Consider the following 18,374-nt stretch of genomic DNA (forward strand, 5'->3'; position numbering starts at 1 on the left):
TGGTCAAAACCATTCGAACGATTAACCAACCAAGTCAGCGGTTTGATGACAAAAATCAACAATTTTTAGAAAAAATCCGATTTTAGGGGAAAACGGAAACCAGCTCCCGGTTTTTCTAATCCAACGGTCTGGTTTTGAAAACCGGGTCTTTATCGCAAATTAGGGAGTATTTGTAATTTGCCCAAAAACACTTCGGTTATCATAACCAAAGCAAGAACATAATTTGGTGTTTTGTTTTGTCGTTTTCAAACCAGCTAGTAGTATTTTGGTTTTAGAATTGGCACAAGAGAAAGTTGAGAAACAGTTGCTGTTGGAAACACCCCCAGAGTGAAGAGGTGTTTCGGATAATAACCCAACAATGAATGCACATTTCATGTGTCAAGAAAGAACGGTTGTTGAATAATTTATTGGGGGTGCTTAGGACTTCAGGTAAACTTGTTACCGACTTACAATCCCATTATTGTAAACTCGGGCTCGGATCGAATGGCGAGACATCCGATTTCGATCTGATTATTAAGCAGATCCCATCATCCTAATTGAAATATCTGAGTTCAATTCATTTATCTGTCTGTACCATCCGAGTCTGAAGTAATCGGATTGGATCTCGGGAGGATCAGCGACGAATGCTCTTGGATTTGGGGAGAAGCAAAAATCTCAGAGTAAAGTAAGCAGTGCTCTTGGATCTGGCTTTAGAGGCGTGAACAAATTGGATTGAAACTCTAGGTTTTAGTTCTATTTCCTCTCGGATTGTGGTTGCAGTCAAAGAAGGAGAATTGGATATTGGTCTCTTGCTTTTGGTAATTCCTGCCTCACTTAACTCCTACTTTTGTTGTTTATTTAGGGTTTAACGGAAAACTTAGAATGTTTGTCTTGATAATTATTTTGTTTTTTCGGTAGTTAAAAGTGTAAAGCGAAGATCATGAACGGTTTTGGATTTAGATTTGGGTTTATGGTTGTATTTGTTTTGGTGGTGGTGGTTTTGGGTGTTTTGCGCTTGAAATCAAGGTGTTAACCATGATAACAGTGGTTGTATTCTGTTCTGGTATTAGATTTTGGTTGTCTGTGTTTCTTCTTGTTGTATCTGTTCTGGCTTTCAATTAGTCGAACCTGTTACTGTTGTCTTACAAGATCAAGCCAAGGCGTCAATCTTGATCCACTCAAGAATCAAGATGCTTGATAATACCTACCGACCTTCGAATTGCATTTCTAAACTCTATGTGTTGCCATTCTCGCAGAAAATCGTTGTTTATACTTTTAGAATAAAATACATTTTATTATTGAAGTGTTATTTTATTACATTAAATGAAACAACTTAGTCAGTTAAGTTATTTAAGTAGTTATGGCTAGAAAACATCATCTACGCCTTATCCAGACTATACATCTACATGAACCCTGATTCACCATCATGTTCTGTTTAGTACTATATCCATTGTTAAATTATGAGTGCTTAAATCATTTCTTACTATTTCAACCCTTTTCCTTTTGGTCTGCCCCTAGCCCTTCTAGCCCCTTCAACTTGTAATAGATCGCCTCTTCTTACAAGTTCTGAAGTGGTCTTCTGTGCACGTGGCTGAACTATCTTAGTATACCTTCTCTCATTTTATTACCTATTGGAGCTATTCCTATTAAAGTGACTTCATTTCTGATCCTATCCATACACCCATCTTAGCTATACACATTTCTACCACATTCATTTTTAGGATATGTTCTTTGATTGCCTAACACTTAACTCCATACTAGTTATGATCAGAAGATTGGCAAAAAAAAATATTATCTTCATTTTAATATAAAAGATATACAAAGACTCAAATCTTATTTATATTTCATATTTTCATACTTTTAAATTAAATTAATACTAAAGTTAACTTTGCTCAAAAAACATTAAACTAATATTAAAAGGCTTATGATTATTAGTATTATATGAAATAGCTATCCAAGTGCTTAGCTCAGGCTTGAACTCTTTAATCTCAAATCAAGTTTAGTTTGGTTTCCTAACTCAAATAAAAGTTCCAACACAAAGGCTCCCAAGACTTTGGGTCCCATGCAAACAAGGACTACATTAATTTAGCTCCCAACCCTTAGATTGGAGAGCTTTTTTCTGATCAATATTAGATTAGAGAGCTTTTATTTCAAACACGTAGCCTTGCACAAGGGGTAAATATATTTTAATTCTAAATAAAAATATGGTTAAAGTATTGTGAGTTCCACTCTAAAATCATATTATTTTCTCAATTCAAATTAAAAAGTTCTTATTCAAGTTAGAAAGTTATCTTATGTCCTAGTTCAAGCAGTTGAGCTCCTTCAGTCCTGTTGAAGGTGGCATTTTTAGCTTGGTCAGCTGCATTCTGTAAATGCCTTTCTGCTGATAACCTTATTAGAAGAGGTATGGTTCTGCACAAACTACAGCGTTTATGTGTGCTATTCACATACAATATAGAAGATTCTAACCTTGGCAACATTGGGTAATGGCCTTTAACTTATAAGTTGGGGACATTAGTTCTGTTATACTGTGGGATGAATGGTTATTTACCAGAATTAGTAGTCTTTATTCCATAGATGGTACTCGAGTGGCCTAAGAAGGAGTAAACTAGTCTCTGGAAAGAGTCCCAGCAATTTTGTGGTCTATTTAGAGTGAAAGAAATGCCCAATTGTTTGGGGAGCAAAGTCAGGAGGAGGTGGTGCTAAGGGGAAAGGTATTCTACCTATCACCAATCTGTCCGATAATAAAAAAAGAAAAAGGCTTTACAGTTCTTTTTTTATGCTGATACTCTTTCAGGGGGTGCTGGGTGATCAAAAACCATTTCAGGGGTGCTTTACAGTTCCTTTTTTATACTGATACTCCTTTTTTGAAGAACATTTCTAGTTAAGATGTACTTTTATTTATTCCCAGTGCCCAGTGCATTGATGTTCATTGGCTGATGTAATTTTTTGGATAGACCATTGTCAAAAACAGTTATAAAAACCTAGCACAATGGTTTTCAATACATTGCATTGATGTGTCACATTCTTTTAGATGTAGTGGGTTGTTCAATTAAAAATCAAACTTTATTTAGTCTCCTAAGTGACATAAAACCTAGCCTAAATTTATCAATTAGCTAGTGGGTGCCAAAGAAGATTGGTAGGCATTGTTCACCAATAATTAGTACAGGTGGTAATTAACCAGTAAAACAACTAAAGCTGTGAGTATAACATATAAATATCCATTGTTTCTCACAACCTATTAGCTCTCATTCTCACCCTTCTTGTGTCTAACGGTCAAAGTAGTTTATTTGTCATGAAAGCTTTGGTATTTCTGATATCTATGCCTCTAACTCCCTTTTTTATTTATTACAAAAAAAAAAACTCACTTGCAAGAGAAGTTCTACAATTATAATTCTTGGAGTGATTTCTAATTGTACAATTAAGGAACAAAAAACGCTGTGAAACATTTCCTACAATTCTAAAACCAAAGGTGACATTTGGGCAGGATTTAACAGGTGCCACATGGACTTTCTAATGGTGAGTGCTACATTAATGTTTCTACTTTAAGGTATAAATCTTTTTTTTTCCCAATAGGTAAATGAATTTTATTAAAATCAGAAAATCATAATACAAACAACCCAGGGAGAGGTGTGAGATTCACCTCATCCAATCAACAAAAAAGAAGCAGAACAATAAATTACAATTGAGCCAGAATAAATGACCCCTATTAACCCCCTGCTTGGCTAGAAAATCAGCCATTCCATTGGCCAATCTCCTCTGCCATTGAAACACCACTGAAAGGTTGGTAATAAAATGAGCCATTTAATCTTCTTAAGCTCATCCCTAAATTCCCATGTAACAGCCTCTGGATTTCGTGGACAGCCCACTGCAACCTTGGAATCTCCTTCCACAATTAATCTGTTAAAATTTAACTCCTTTGCTATCTGTAATCCTTGGACAACTACTGACAGCTCCGGCCTTATTGAATTTCCCACACCTGCTGGTCCAAAAAATAGAGCTACAACCTGTCCGTCTTTGTTCCTAATTACCCCTCCAATCCTGGAAGGGCCTGGGTTAAGTTACTTCCATCAAAGTTGAGCTTTAAGAACTCGTTCACATGAGTTCAAGAAACGACATCCCCCTTCTAGAGGAACTAGCAGCCACCTCACCCCAATTACTCCACAGGTTGTCAAAGGAAAATTGAGAGAGCAAGTCCAGGGTTTTCACCCAATGTATCACCTTTGCCAAAATGCATGCTTTTCAAGGCTCCTACACTCCTTTTTTGATGAATAAAGCATCTACACTCCTTTCCTTCTCTAGAAAAATCCTTGCATTCCATTCTTCCCAAACAGTTCATAGCACTGCTGTCCTTGTGCATTTCCAAAGGATTTCCCCCGCTTCTTGGGCCACTAAAAAGTGTTCTGCTCAAATAAATCTCTCACCTCTGTCAGTATAGTCCACCTGCTTCCAAAGAGACAAAAGAAATAATCCCAAAGGAAAATTGAGAGAGCAAGTCCAAGGTTTTCACCCAATGTATCACCTTTGCCAAAATGCACGCTTTTCAAGGCTCCTAAACTCCTTTTTTTGATGAACAAAGCTTCTACACTCCTTTCCTTCTCTAGAAAAATCCTTGCATTCCATACTTCCCAAACAGTTCATAGCACTGTTGTCCTTGTGCATTTCCAAAGGATTTTCCCCCGCTTCTTGGGCCACTAAAAAGTGTTCTGTTCAAGTAAATCTCTCACCTCTGTCGGTATAGTCCACCTGCTTCCAAAGAGACAAAAGAAATAATCTCAAATTTCTGCAACAAAGGGACAAGAAACTAAGAGATGGAAACAATCCTCTCCATTAGCCTTGCACAAGATGCACCAATTAGGAGACAAGCAAAGATAAGGTATAAATTTTTGATTGCAAGTCTTTAGCTTGAAATAGAGTTGAATGGTAAAAACTAAAGATAGAATGAAATTTCTGTTCCGATCACCCCCCCCCCCCCCCAAAAAAAAAAAAAAAAAAGAAAAAAGAAAAAGAACCAAGATTCGAGGGCTCTTTCTCTCAATCACTGTTGCTCTATCATTCTGACAGCTCTTCTTCATTGATAACATATATCTCTGTTATTGATTAAAAAAAAAGCATATGCAAGGGAAAAATTGTATAGTCCAAGGTGACCCAACAATTCTACTTATGGAAATTGTTCTAGCTTTCTAGTTACTCTCCTTTTTTGTTTTACTTACAACCTTTCATATTGGAAATAAAATCCTTAGTTTTTGAACTAAAGTCTTTGTTTTTTGCATAATTGCAATGAGAAGCTCATCATCTAATTGATTTTTGCAAAATAAGTGAAAATTTGACAATATTTTGCCAAAAATTGGAATACTTATACATAACAAATTGAAGTTTTCATTACTTTACCTGCTTCAAAAAGAAAGAAAGAAAAAAAGAAAAAAATTAAAAGTTTCATTGATCTGGAAATTTTTTAAATATCAAGGTTAATATGGAGAGATTTTTGGATTTTTTAGGAGGCTTTTGTTTTGTCCCTTGGGGAAATGGGGGAATTTTTCTGTTTCTTTGAAATTGCTTACCACTTCAAATAATATTCATCTGACATGGTGAGCACAGCTATATTATCTGTTAAATAAGAACTTGAGGCATGGTGAACATATACACTCAAGAGGCAAGCGTCCTTCCTAAAGGACACTTTTCAATTGCACTGTATAGCTATTCTTCTAGTATAGTACATATACGTTTATTACAGTATTGTTAGGTTCATTCATCATCCTTCGTTTGATCTGATATACCAAGTTATATTTGTTGTAGTTACAGTTCATGTAAGGCTGGTAACAGCTGTAGTGACCAATTTGAATGACTAATTGCTTTGTCATTGGTAAATAAGTTATCAAAGAGGTTGAGAGAATCTTAATGGATGAAGCTAAAGTTAGGTTGATAACTAAACCCTCAAATACTTTATTTTTAATTATTTTATCCACTGAAAGAGAAAAAAAGTCATCCAGTTCAGCCAATTACGCCATTACTAAAAGGCTTCTTAGAATTTTATAATGTTTGTGTCACTGAACAGAACAGAATGGTGAAATAGGATTCATGCAGTGGACCCCATATTTTAATGATGTTTATATGTTTCTGTTATTCATGTAAGACCAAATTCAGATGTTTTACTAAGATTTTTTTGTCAGGTTCCATAGATGGATAATAACTAGCAGAAGCAGATCAAGTGTGTGAAATACAATCAATGGCGAGTGAAAGGCCTGGACCCCCCACTTACCTAGGAAAACCTACCATCTCACCATTTCCAGCTGCCCCACAGACAACAATGCCCTTTCTGTCCTCTGGGCCTGTGGTTGGATCAGAGGGCACAGGTTATAGAGCTAACACACCTTCTGGATCTAATGGTCCCCCTATGTCTTCTCCACCATCAACTTATGCCTCACCAAATGTAGGAGTTCATCAACGTTTTCCCAGCCAACAATATCCTGCACCAGTTCAACAGATATCCAATTTACGTGGTCCACCTGCTGGGCAGCCTGTTTTACCCCCACCAGTGCTTCCTTCAGCACAGCAAGTTCTACCTCCACCTGGTTCCTTTCGTCCACAGCCTCAGATTCCATCAATGCCTATGGGATCTCCACCTCAAAGTGCCAATCTTCAGCCACCAAGAGGGATTGTTCCCAGTTCACCTTTAGAATCATCATTTTCTGCCCCCAGGTCAGCATTGCAGTCATCTTTGCATGGATATCCAAGTAATCAAGCTAACCTGGTTTCACAAGTTCCACCTATGCAGTCTCCCTCCTTTCTTGCTCCCCAAGGAGGTTATGTACCACCCCCACCCCTAGCAGCTCCTGTGGGTCTGAGTTCAAGGGAACAAATGCAGCATCCTGGTGTGGGACCTCCTGTTGGTGCCATGCAAAATTTGGTAGAGGAGTTTCAGTCTCTATCAGTTGGGTCAGTTCCAGGGTCGATTGATCCTGGACTTGATCCCAAAGCATTGCCAAGGCCTTTTGAAGGTGATCTTATGCCAAATTCCATTGCCAAAATGTATCCCTTGAATTGCCATTCCAGATATTTACGGCTTACAACAAATGCAATACCAAACTCCCAGTCATTGCTTTCAAGATGGCATTTTCCTCTTGCAGCAGTCATCCATCCTCTTGCTGAAGCACCTGATGGGGTCAGTATTTCTACTGCTCAGTATAGCTAGTTCTATCTGTTTAAATGTCCTATGTATTGCAGTGCTTTCAAAATTGATATATTCACTGGTCAACTGTTTTTTTATCTTTGTCCAGGAGGAAGTGCCTATTGTTAATTTTGGACCAACTGGCATTATTCGGTGTAGAAGATGTCGCACTTATGTTAATCCTTATATTACATTTACTGATGGAGGAAGAAAGTGGCGCTGCAACATCTGTTCTCTGCTTAATGATGGTAAATTTCAAACTAATTCTCTCTCTCTCTCTCTCTCTCTTTAATGCAAGAAAGAGTTCAACTATTCACCGATATTTGGAATTTTGGACAAGCTAGTGGCTAGAAGCATAATGCACCCAGACTGAATAAGGTATATGTTGTGGTAGTTTATGACTCGATCATCTGGTTGTCAAGCTAAAAAATAAAGAAAAAAAATCTGGTGTTCAAGCTAGAATAAAACTACCACTATGTAGAAGTCTGAGTATCATTTTGAATGGTTTATGATTCAAAGTTTTTCTTCATTTTCAGGTAGCATATCATGTCCATCTATAATCTTGTTATCATACATTACACTTCATGTATTCCAAAATAAGTTAGTGATTCCTACATATAGAAAATAGTCACTTGAGTTCATTGATGTCAAATTTTAATCTCTCTCTCTCTCTATCTATCACTGGAATGTATTAATGTCGTTCCCATCTAAAAAGGCCCTAGGCTGGAGGTGTAAATTGGGTCATGCTGGGCCAGCACGGCACGGCTCGCATGCGTCCCATGCAAAGTGCGGGCTGTGCCGTGCTGGCCCATGGACTGAGTTGGGCCATTCTTCTCTCCACTGGGATATTTTGGGGGGTTGGCCCGACACAACCCAAGCTTGTGTGGGCCCGTGCTGTGCCACGGGCTGGGCTGGTTTGTGAGTCGAGCATTGGGCCAGGCTGGACCATAGACTGGGCCAAGCCATGCTTTTTAAATTTTTGAAAAAATAATGAAAATCTTAACATAAATTAAAAAATATATATAAAAAATTAAAAAAGATCTTAAAATTTTAATTTATATGAATTTTGATGTATACAATTGCTTATATATGCTATAAAATGAAATAATATAATACAATTGAAAATAAACACCACGGACTGCAGGTGTCATGGGCTGCTTGGTCGTGCCGTGCCGTGCTGGCCCATGGACCTGAAATCCTAGGCTTGGCACGACCCATATGATTGTGCTGTGCCTGGCACGGCACGCAATCCGTTGTGCTGGGCCATGCCTCGCTGGCTCAAAATCGTGCTAGGCCATGGGCGGCACGGTCTGATTTACACCTCTACCATAGACCACAAGCCTTCTCTTCCAGACAAGTGGCATCGTATTCTTTTATGAAAGAGTATTAAAAGGGTGGTTATTTCCACTCTCAAATAGAAGCATTTTTTTTTGATAAGTAAAAGAAAAAAAATATTAAAATTGAAAAAAGGAGGAAAGTACAATACAGCCCAACTAAAGACGGGAGTGAGAAATTCCCTCCTACTATAAGGACTAGAACAAAAACACCCAAGGACAGAAAGCAAAAACCCACTAAACAACCTTAACTCTCCACCTCCCACTTACCACAACCAAGCAAAGAAAAACTAAGTCTAGCCTGACCTTCTTCCTCTACCTACTCTCCCTCTTCCTTTGATAGCCTTTGCTCTCCTCAAATCTAAACTAACTGAAGTGTCCACATTAAAAATCCACTAACCATCTCAGCTTCCTACTTCCTGGTAAACCTCCAAACTTGAAGATTTCATCAGCCTCCTTGAGAGATGTGTTGCTCTCAACCGAAGTGTTCACATAGAAGCATTCTTTTTCAGATATGTGTCTACCCACTCTCAAAAAAAAAGCATGAGCTTCAAATGGTAGTTACCTCCACTAAAAGGGGACAAATAAGAAACTAGTTCAAATGATGTTGGATCCATAAAGTGGGTTATTGATTACAAATAAAACCTGTTTTGTTTTTTTTTTTTAAATTAAATAAACAAATCTATATGACAAAAAATATCAAATAAAAAAATAAATTGATAATATAAATAATGAGTGCCAAACAAAAATTATCAAAATACAGGCCCCATACTTAGTACGGGGTGGCCATGTTCTTATTTTCTAATGCAATCTAGGTAGATATGATTGAACCTAGTAGATCAGATGTCAGTGTGTCAAATATCTTATTTTGCTGACACAAAAGCTAATATATCTTGATTACCATTTTCAGTTCCTGGTGAATATTTTGCACACTTGGATGCGACTGGTAGAAGAATTGACAATGATCAAAGGCCTGAACTTACAAAGGGTAGTGTAGAGTTTGTTGCTCCAACAGAATATATGGTGCGGCCTCCAATGCCGCCACTATATTTTTTTCTCATTGATGTATCAGTATCTGCTGTTAGAAGTGGTATGCTTGAGGTAACAACTTGAACACAGGAGTAATATTTAGATTTGCTTGAAAACTCATTTTTCTTGCTATTTGCAGACTATACACTTGTGTTATTTGGAGTGAGCTAATGCATGCTATATTATCTTTGACCATTGCTGTTTTGTTTATGAATGTTTTATCCGTTAAGAAATAATGTTTAGGGCAAATCTCTTGGGTGGGCAGATTGGTAAATGTCTTAGCTGATCATCTAGCTAAACGAGGGGCCTCAAGGGAACAATTTATATTGGGCTTCTTTGTAATTTCTTTTGTCTTTGCTTTGATGTAATTTTCATTTCTTAGGAGAGGTCTCACTTCATGCTTCTCCAAGGGCTGCTTGTAATAATTTCACTGATTGATAATAAAATTCTTTTCATCTATCAAAAAACAAATCTCTTAAAGTACCCTTAAGTTTTAGGAAATTGACTAACTCTACCCCTACTGTTCAGAAATTGTCTTGAAGTACCCCTATGTTTTCTGACAATTGACTAAATCCTCCCTTGTCATTAGTGTTTGTTAACGGAAAGATGGGAAAGACTATTTTATCCACCATTCTTTAAAATTTCCAAATGAAACATTTGAATAAAACCTTGATGGTCTTCTCCATCTTCTCAAAGGAGAAAATACCGAAAACCAGAAAAACCTCCACACTTTTGGCAAGCCATCCACCCTTCTGTCAACACACAACAATCGGGTATGACCCCTCTCTGATCCCATTTTCCCTATAACAAACTTTATTGAGATGGAGAAGAGCAATCAACCTGTAACCTATTTTTTACCACTAATGTCAACTCTCTCAAACTTCTAAACATCAAAAACTTGTAAAGTGGAGTCCTAGAGAGCATCACAGGAGGACTGCCCAATCTATCTTTGACCTCCATTATACAAGAGAAGGGTAAGTGCCATAGAGGTAGATGGAGATTCCGTAACACAAATATTTGTTCTATATGTCACGTGGTGTCACATGTGAATGGATTGTGATGGAACCGCTAACGAACGCTAATGGTAGGGGAGGATTTAGTCAATTGTCAGAGAACTTGGGGGTACTTTTAAGACTCCACTTCATAAAACTTAGGGGTAGAGTTAGTCAACTTCATAAAACTTAGGGGTACTTAAGAGACTTTCCCTAATGTTTATCATGTTTTGCATGCACTTTATTTGTTTTGGAAGTCTAGACTGTTATGTATTTTTCTTTCTTAGTCATGAATGGGACTATTGTGCTTGGAGTTTAGTTGGTTAGAAAAGTGGTGCAAGTGTCCACTCATTTTTCTTTTAAATTTAGAGGGTATTATAGTCAGTTTTTTCTTGTTACTTAAGTGTGGGCATTATTTGTAATCTCACATCATTTAAGAGTTCAACATAAATAGATATCTGGTGAATTGGCTCAAGCAAAGTATTGGCTATGTCCTCAGGACCTTTACTCCTTTAGGGGAAGGTGATTCTTTAAAAGCTGAACTATTAGCTCCGCTACAAGGGTTAAAAATTGCCAAGCAAGCAGATCTTAAGAACTTGGAGATAGAAGGGGACTCAAAAAATGGTTGATTCTAGCTAAGCAGGGAATTCAAAGGCAACAACTTTTTTGGGCTTTATTGTAGCTATTTCTGGTGCAATGTCTTCTTCTAGCTGCTGTAATTCTGTATTTATTTTTCTTGATTGAATAAAATTCTCATTTTGCTGATCAAAAAGAAAAAAAAAAGATATCTGGCCAATTGGGATCATAGAACTTTCTCTCCATTTGATAGCCCCTTTTCTTCTTTAAATGTTACTAACTTCTGTTTTCTCTCCCCACCAAAATCAGATCAAATTGATGGTTTCAAAGTGAGAAAAGGTATCTGATTATAGTGTCTGGTTTCTGTATCTATTTTCATGCTTTCCCCTTCTTTTTTCTTGAAGAGATGCTAAAGAAGTAGAGAGGCTGTCATTGAAATCATTATGGTGAGAGTGGTTCAGTGGGTATGATGATATTTGCTGATTTCTCAATAGGTGATGTCATGAACAAATGGAAGGAAGTGGCTAGTTCTGATTGTCATAGGGGAGATAAAGTCAACCCTGACAAAAGAAGGATCAGGGGTTAGAGCAGGGTCATGGGATAAGAAGGAAGAGGGAGATCAAGTTGCTGAGAGTAGCCTTACTTTGTGTCAACAAGGTGACAAGGAGGGGGAGAAAATGGAGAGTAAGACCAATGATTTAAAAGGCGTGCCTAGGTGCACAGGCAAGGCGCATTTTAGGGTATGTGCCTCACCTAGGTCCTAGGCGCAACCCTTTCAAAAGGTGCATGCCTGGTGCACCTGATGCACCTTGTGCATCAGCCCAGGCATGCACCTTTTGAAAATTGGTGCTTTTTTTTTGCTTTTTTTGAAACTAGCGGTTGGGCTAGGGGCTCCACCCCTGGACCCTATGCCACGCCCCTCGAGCCAAGCTCAAACAAGTCTGTGTTAGGGTCTTAAATTCTTAGTTCTCACACAAAAATAATGATTTTAAAAAGCAATTAAACTTATAAAATCATTATTTTTGTGTGGGAACTAAGAATTTAAGACCTTAACATGGACTTGTTTGGGCTTGCCTCGAGGGGCATGGAACAAAGCGGCTCATAGAATCAATAATATAATATGTTTTACATCACATTAGCTACTTAAAGTAATGCAATTGAAGAAAATGTTTTATATGTTTGATTTTATTTTTAAATTCTCATTTAAATACGCTTTACATGTTATGTTTATGTATTTTAATTTTAGATAATATATTTTTTAAAACATTTATTTTAAAATTTAAGTTTATATTTTGTATTAATATTATGCTTAATATTTTTTGATTTTTTACATTTATTGAATTTTTTGGCCTTTTTTTATTTTTCTAACATTTTTTTTTTATTTTTTATCATTTTTTTTATTTTCACGCTTTGCTTCAAAAAGGCATGCGCCTCGCCTTGCTTCTTGGGCGCAAATTGGACCCTGCTCTTTGCGCTTTTAAAACACTGATTAAGACCTTGGTGGATAGGGAGGTTAGAATTGGCAAGAGTTAAGGAAGATGATGCAATGGAAAGGAGAAAAAGTTTGGGATGAGGAAGATGATGGGCAGGATGAGTCGTTTGATCCTGATGACTAGCCAATGTGTGAAGAGGGGGGGTCCCAGTCTTTTTGTTAGTTTTGCGTCTTTGAAAGCCTTTCTGTAGGGGGGGGGGGTCTCAGTCTTTCTTTGGTTACTCTTGTTTATTGTAAGTCTTGCTGTTGTTGGTAGTGGGTTCGGGTGTTATCTTAACACCCTTGTCAGTGCTATAATCTGCTTCTTGTCAGTGCTATAATCATTTTTTTATGTGAGAATTAAGAATTTAAGACCCTAACATGGACTTGTTTGGGCTTGCCTCGAGGGGCATGGTACAAAAGTGGCTTGTAGAATTAGGAATGCAATACATTACATTAGCTACTTGAAATAATGCAACTGAGGAAAAAAGAGATTGTGGCTTTTACATGCTTGAAAATACTTATATGTTTGATTTTAGTTTTTATATTTTCATTTGAATATGCTTTACATGTTACATTTATGTATTTAAATTTTAGATAATAGGTTTTTAGAACATTTATTTTAAAATTGAATTTTATATTTTTTTAATAATATTATGTTCAATATATTTTTATTTTTTTAGCTTTTTTTTTTTTGTATTTTTGTGCCTTGCTTTGCGCATGCCTTGCCTTGCGCCTTGCATTTTGGGCACAAATTGACCCTTGCGCTTTTTTTGCACCTAGCACTTTTAAAACACTGATGTGAAGGCAATTTTAAGATGGTTTGATGCGGTAACTGGCTTACTCATCAATATTCAAATGAGTGAAATAATGGCTGTTGGGAAGTGTCAAATCTGGAAAGATGGGTAGATGCAGACTGGGTAAGCTCCATCAAAATACCTCAGTATGCCTTTGGGTGAAAATTGTAGATCTAGATCCATTTGGGAGCCCATAATTGAGAAAGTTGATAGAAAGATGGCTTCTTGAAAGACCAAATATTTGTCAAAAGGGGGTAAAGTCACCTTAATCAAGAGTGTTTTATCCCCCTTCCCTGTATACTACCTGTCTTTGTTCCCAATTCCAGCTAGATGGGCTGAAGTGTTAGAAAAAAAGATGATAGATTTCGTATTGGAGGGGATGGAAGGAGGAATCAAAATGTCATCTGTTGAGCTGGAAGAAAATCTGTAGTTCCAGACTCTCTAGTCTGGTGAACTGGAACTTCTAGCTGCTATCCAGGGAGTACAACTATCAGTGCAGATAGGTGTGGAATAGTTGCTAATAGAAGAGGACTCCAAGGTAGTAGTGGATTGGCTACAAAACCCGGACTCTATAGTTTGGTGCTTTAAGAATGAAATTAAAAAAAATTGAATTGGATGACAAGGAGTTTGACAATGGGTGGGGAGATCGACAAACATTATGGCTGATGATCTTGCAAAGCAAGGGGTAAACAGGGAAAGATTGTATTGGGCTCAACTGTAGACTAAATCTGTTTTCTATCTTTTGCTTTATTCGTGCTGTTAGTAGAGGATGCAGCTTGGGCCTCTCCATGGTGAGCTTGTAACTGCATTATTCTTCTATTAATGAAATCTTATTTTATTTATCAAAAAAGAAAATCTGCAGTCCCAGGGCCAAGGGGGGTCTAGGGATAAGATCAGTGAAAGATGTCAACACAGCCTTGATAGGGAAATGGCTATGGAGATACAATAAACATGCGGATAGTCTGTGGAGAAGATTAGTTGTGTCCAAGTATGGCTCCAATAGCGGGAAGTGGGAGACAGAAGAGGTATGATCCTCCTATGGGTGTTCAGTTTGGAAGGCAATTCAGAAAATCCATCCACAGTTTTTGAAGGCCATAAAATATGAAGTAGGAAATGGTCATAGGGTATTTTTTGGAAGGACTACTGGTGTGGAGATGCCCCCTAGTGACCTTATTCCCTGATCTGTTCGAGATTGCTGTAAACTAGGATGCAACAGTGGCTGATTACTTGGAGAGGCAAAATGGACATTGTATTTGGAACCCTCATTTCAGGAGGGAATTTCAATGATTGGGAGGTGAATTCTTTGATCAATTTTCCACAGATTCTGTATGACTCCAAGATATCTGGAATAGGGGAGGACAAAAGGAAATGGCTTTTTGAGAAGTCGGGTCCCTTCTCAATGAAATCCTTTTTTAACTGCTTGTCAAAGAAGGATGCCTTGCACTTTCCAGGTGACAGGATTTGGATCAGGTCTGTACCATCAATGCTGGATTTTTTTGTTTGGTAACAAGATCCCAACTAGCATAAAGGTAGCGGATTTGGCTTGCACATTATGTAATGGAAGTGTGGAGACTTCTAGCCATATGTTATTACATAGGGACTTTACTTGTTGGGTTTGGGTAAATTTGTTGGACTTATTTGGAGTCAAAATGTGCTTCCTGGCACCAGGGTTGGGAGGTTAAGGGAGGGGGATGGGCTATCCCCCCTGTTATGTTGCCCATGAATAAGATGCCATGGCACAATTCTAGAAGATTCTCTTTATAAATATAACATATGAATAAGATGAACCTAAGGAACTTGGGGGGATCCAAGACCTAAGACCTGACTCATTCTCTTTCTCTCTCTCTGAGAGGCTTTCCCTACCTATTTCTCCACTACCAAAGGAACTTCGGTGGCCTAATCCTTGTCCACAGGGTATGTAGTGCAGCCCCTCTGGGGTCCAGCCACTTCCCTTTTCTCTAACCCAATTCTCCTTAGACATTCAGAGCCAATCATTGCTACCAAATGCATGGTCTTCCAAGAAGCTTGTATTTGATGAAGGGGAATTAGTTGATGATCTGAGCCACTACCATAGATAGGTTAGGAAATTAAATTATTTGATTATCACTCACCTTGATATGCCATTTGTCGTTAATGTTATTAGTGAGTTTTTGGATTCTCCTAGGTTTCTTACCTAGATGCTTTGTTTAATATCTCTCTATGCCTTGGGAATATATGCAAGGTTCATGGCATAGTTGTCAAGGTGACTAGGCGATTTTTAGAAGTCGCCTTGCCCAATGCCAAGGAGTTTTTGTGTTAGGCGCTCACCCATATATATATATATTTTTTTTGAATGTGCATATGTATTATATCATTTTATTGGTTTATTTTATTTTATTAGAATACACCCTGTTGTATGTTACCATTTTTTATTAAAGTAATTCTCTTTTACATTAAAACTACGAAAGTTTCTTTGGGTTTGAGACTTTGAGTTTTGAACTGAGAGCTGAGAAGAGAAAGCGAGGACTGAGAATTTTCCATTGTTCAGTCCAAGTAGTCCAAGACCTCCATTGTTCAGTCCAAGAAGTTTCCAGAGTTTCTTCTTCTTCTTCTTCTTCTTCTTCTTCTTCTTCTTCTTCTTCTTTTTCTTCCTAAAATCACATTGGTACTCCTTCTTTCTTACTTTTAACAATCCTCCTCCATTTTTTTAGCCTGAAACAGGGTCTCCACCCCCTTAAACATAGTCCGTATCGTCCTCTTGGACAACTTATGTTGGGAATGAAACAGGGGCTTCGCCCCCTTATTTTTCTCTATTTTTTTAGCTGCACTCCCCCATTTTTGTTGGCTTGTATGCTAGCTATGGCATTTTATGTTTTATTCGAATGATTTTATTGCTAATAGCTAGCATACATGTATGTTGGTTAGTATAAAAAACCAATAAAGCAGCTTAAGAGGGGTAGAAATATTTATTTTGTACTTAATTCCATCGCCTAGGTGCCCGCCTAGTCGCCTAGGCGACTGAGAGCCTTGTGGTCGCCTAGGCTCACCTAGGCACCTTGACAACTATGGTTCATGGTCATTTGACTGACTATATTTGGTTACATCAATGCAAATTGTGCTGGCTTACCTTTGGGCCCTTGATCTACTCTAGTTTATTGTACATTCTTTGGTGGCAATTTGCTTTCCTGGAAAAATAAGAAGCAAAGTATAGTTGCAAAGTTCAAATCAAAATTGATTTCTGAACATTGAGTCATGTTACAGTTTATTGTACATTCTTTGGTGGCAATTTGCTTTCCTGGAAGGATAAGAAGCAAAGTATAGTTGCAAAGTTCAAATCAAAATTGATTTCTGAACATTGAGTCATGTTATAGGTAACCTTATATTTCTGAGGGATTTACTTCAAAAGATGGGATTTCTAGTATCTCTTTTTATGCCTATGCATGCCTCCCATAGCCTACTTAGGCTATGTCTGTTTTCCTGATATGAATGGACATTTTACCTTGTAGAGATGGGGAAATTTGGATCTATTTAGCTAATTTTGCTAAGATATTGGGAAATTAAAAAAAATTAAAGATTTCTATCAGAAACACGAAATTACTTAATAAACTTTCAAGAGTATAATTACACATATAAAGCTCAAAAATCATAGCAAAGAACTGTATAATCAAATAGGAAAAATTAAGATACTTTACTAGGTATATTTCTCTTTCTCTTCTAGTCTTTTAGCCATCTTCTTTTCATTAAATATGCCATTTACTTGCCATTTTGATTTTTGTCTTTTTTTTGTTACTATATGTTTTAATTAGATTGAGAATTCTCTTTTTTGATTGTATGCATTTTCCTTTTTCTTTTGAACCATAGACTTATATTGATTTAGTAATCATATCAAAATTTTAATCCAATTATCCAATCATCAATTCTGCATTGGTTCATTTATCAAAAAAAAAAATTCTGCATTGGTTCTCGTATGAAAAGACTTAAAAAATTATAATGATTTTAATGAAATTTTGGCCCTCGGAGAGAGAGGCTTATGACACAAAGTGGTGGAAAGTATTCATGACTGTTCAGAGAATGGATGGGATGCTGGTGGCGTGCTAATTTGGTAACACTTTGGAAGGCCATTCATAGTATTCTTCCTTGGTTTCTCAAGTATGTCAGGTATGGTGTTTGTTTTGGAACTTTATTCAGTTCTGGGAGGATATTTGGGTCGGAGATACTCCATAAAGGATCTTTTTCCTTATTCTTTATCTTTTTGTATAAAAAAGAGGTTGCCTCAAAATTTCTCCCCTTTGGAAACTCCTTTGGCTTCGAATTGGGACTTTGACTTCTGTAAGTGGAGTTAAGGGATGGGGAAATTGAATGCCTACCTAATTTGCTTTGTATCCTCAATAAGGTTTGCTAGGATCCTTCTAAGCCAGGCAAAAGGGTTTGGGTTCCTAGGTCCAAAGGGACTTTATCTTGTGCTTCGTTTTTAAAGTCTCTTTTCCAGTGTTCCTGTCGACAGGTTTTCCCTTCTAAGGAAGTTTGGTGCTAACTGGCTCCCCCTAAGATTATGGATTTTTTGTTGGTAAGTGTTCCATGGGAAAGTAAACAATTCAACTAACCTACAAAAGAAAAGACCTTTCCTTTGTATTTAACCTAACTGGTGTATACTTTGCAGATCTCATGGTGAGGATTGTTACCACTTAATAATTTCTTGTTCTTTTACTGCAAAGTTATGGGAGGCTCTTTTCGATGTTTGGGTGCAGGTGGAATTCGCCAGCAGAAGTAATCATGACCGTTAACCCTTATACCTTCACTTGGCCTAAAATAGAGGAAGAATTATGTGGAGATGTGCCAGAGCAGCTTTGATTTGGACAATATGAGAAGAGAAGAATGCTAGATTCTTCCAAGAGGAAAGGAGCAGCTAATATTTGAAGGAATGTGTGTTGAATAGGGCAATACATTGGTTAAAGACTTTGGAACTTTTCCACCAATTCTCCTTTAATGATTTATGGAGGAATTGGTTAACAGTAGCCAAAGTGCTCCGCCATTAAGAATAGGGTAGCT

At 37.4% G+C, this 18,374-nt stretch overlaps 1 protein-coding gene across 3 annotated transcripts in view; it reads left to right on the forward strand.

Moving 5' to 3' along the window:
- The first annotated feature begins 247 nt into the window (after nt 1-247).
- LOC104589420 (protein transport protein SEC24 A-like) overlaps nt 248-18,374 on the forward strand; it is a 45,834-nt gene continuing 27,707 nt past the window's right edge. For all 3 annotated transcript variants that reach the window (XM_088887436.1, XM_010247746.3, XM_019196345.2), the window contains exons 1-4: nt 248-797; nt 6,150-7,141; nt 7,257-7,395; nt 9,392-9,582. In XM_088887436.1, the coding sequence (XP_088743562.1) occupies nt 6,206-7,141; nt 7,257-7,395; nt 9,392-9,582 (1,266 nt within the window). In that variant the 5' untranslated portion in view covers nt 248-797; nt 6,150-6,205. The remainder of the gene's footprint in view (nt 798-6,149; nt 7,142-7,256; nt 7,396-9,391; nt 9,583-18,374) is intronic.

This window comes from Nelumbo nucifera, chromosome 5 (genome assembly GCF_055504915.1).
Source record: "Nelumbo nucifera cultivar China Antique chromosome 5, China Antique-T2T, whole genome shotgun sequence".
Lineage (NCBI taxonomy): Eukaryota > Viridiplantae > Streptophyta > Magnoliopsida > Proteales > Nelumbonaceae > Nelumbo > Nelumbo nucifera.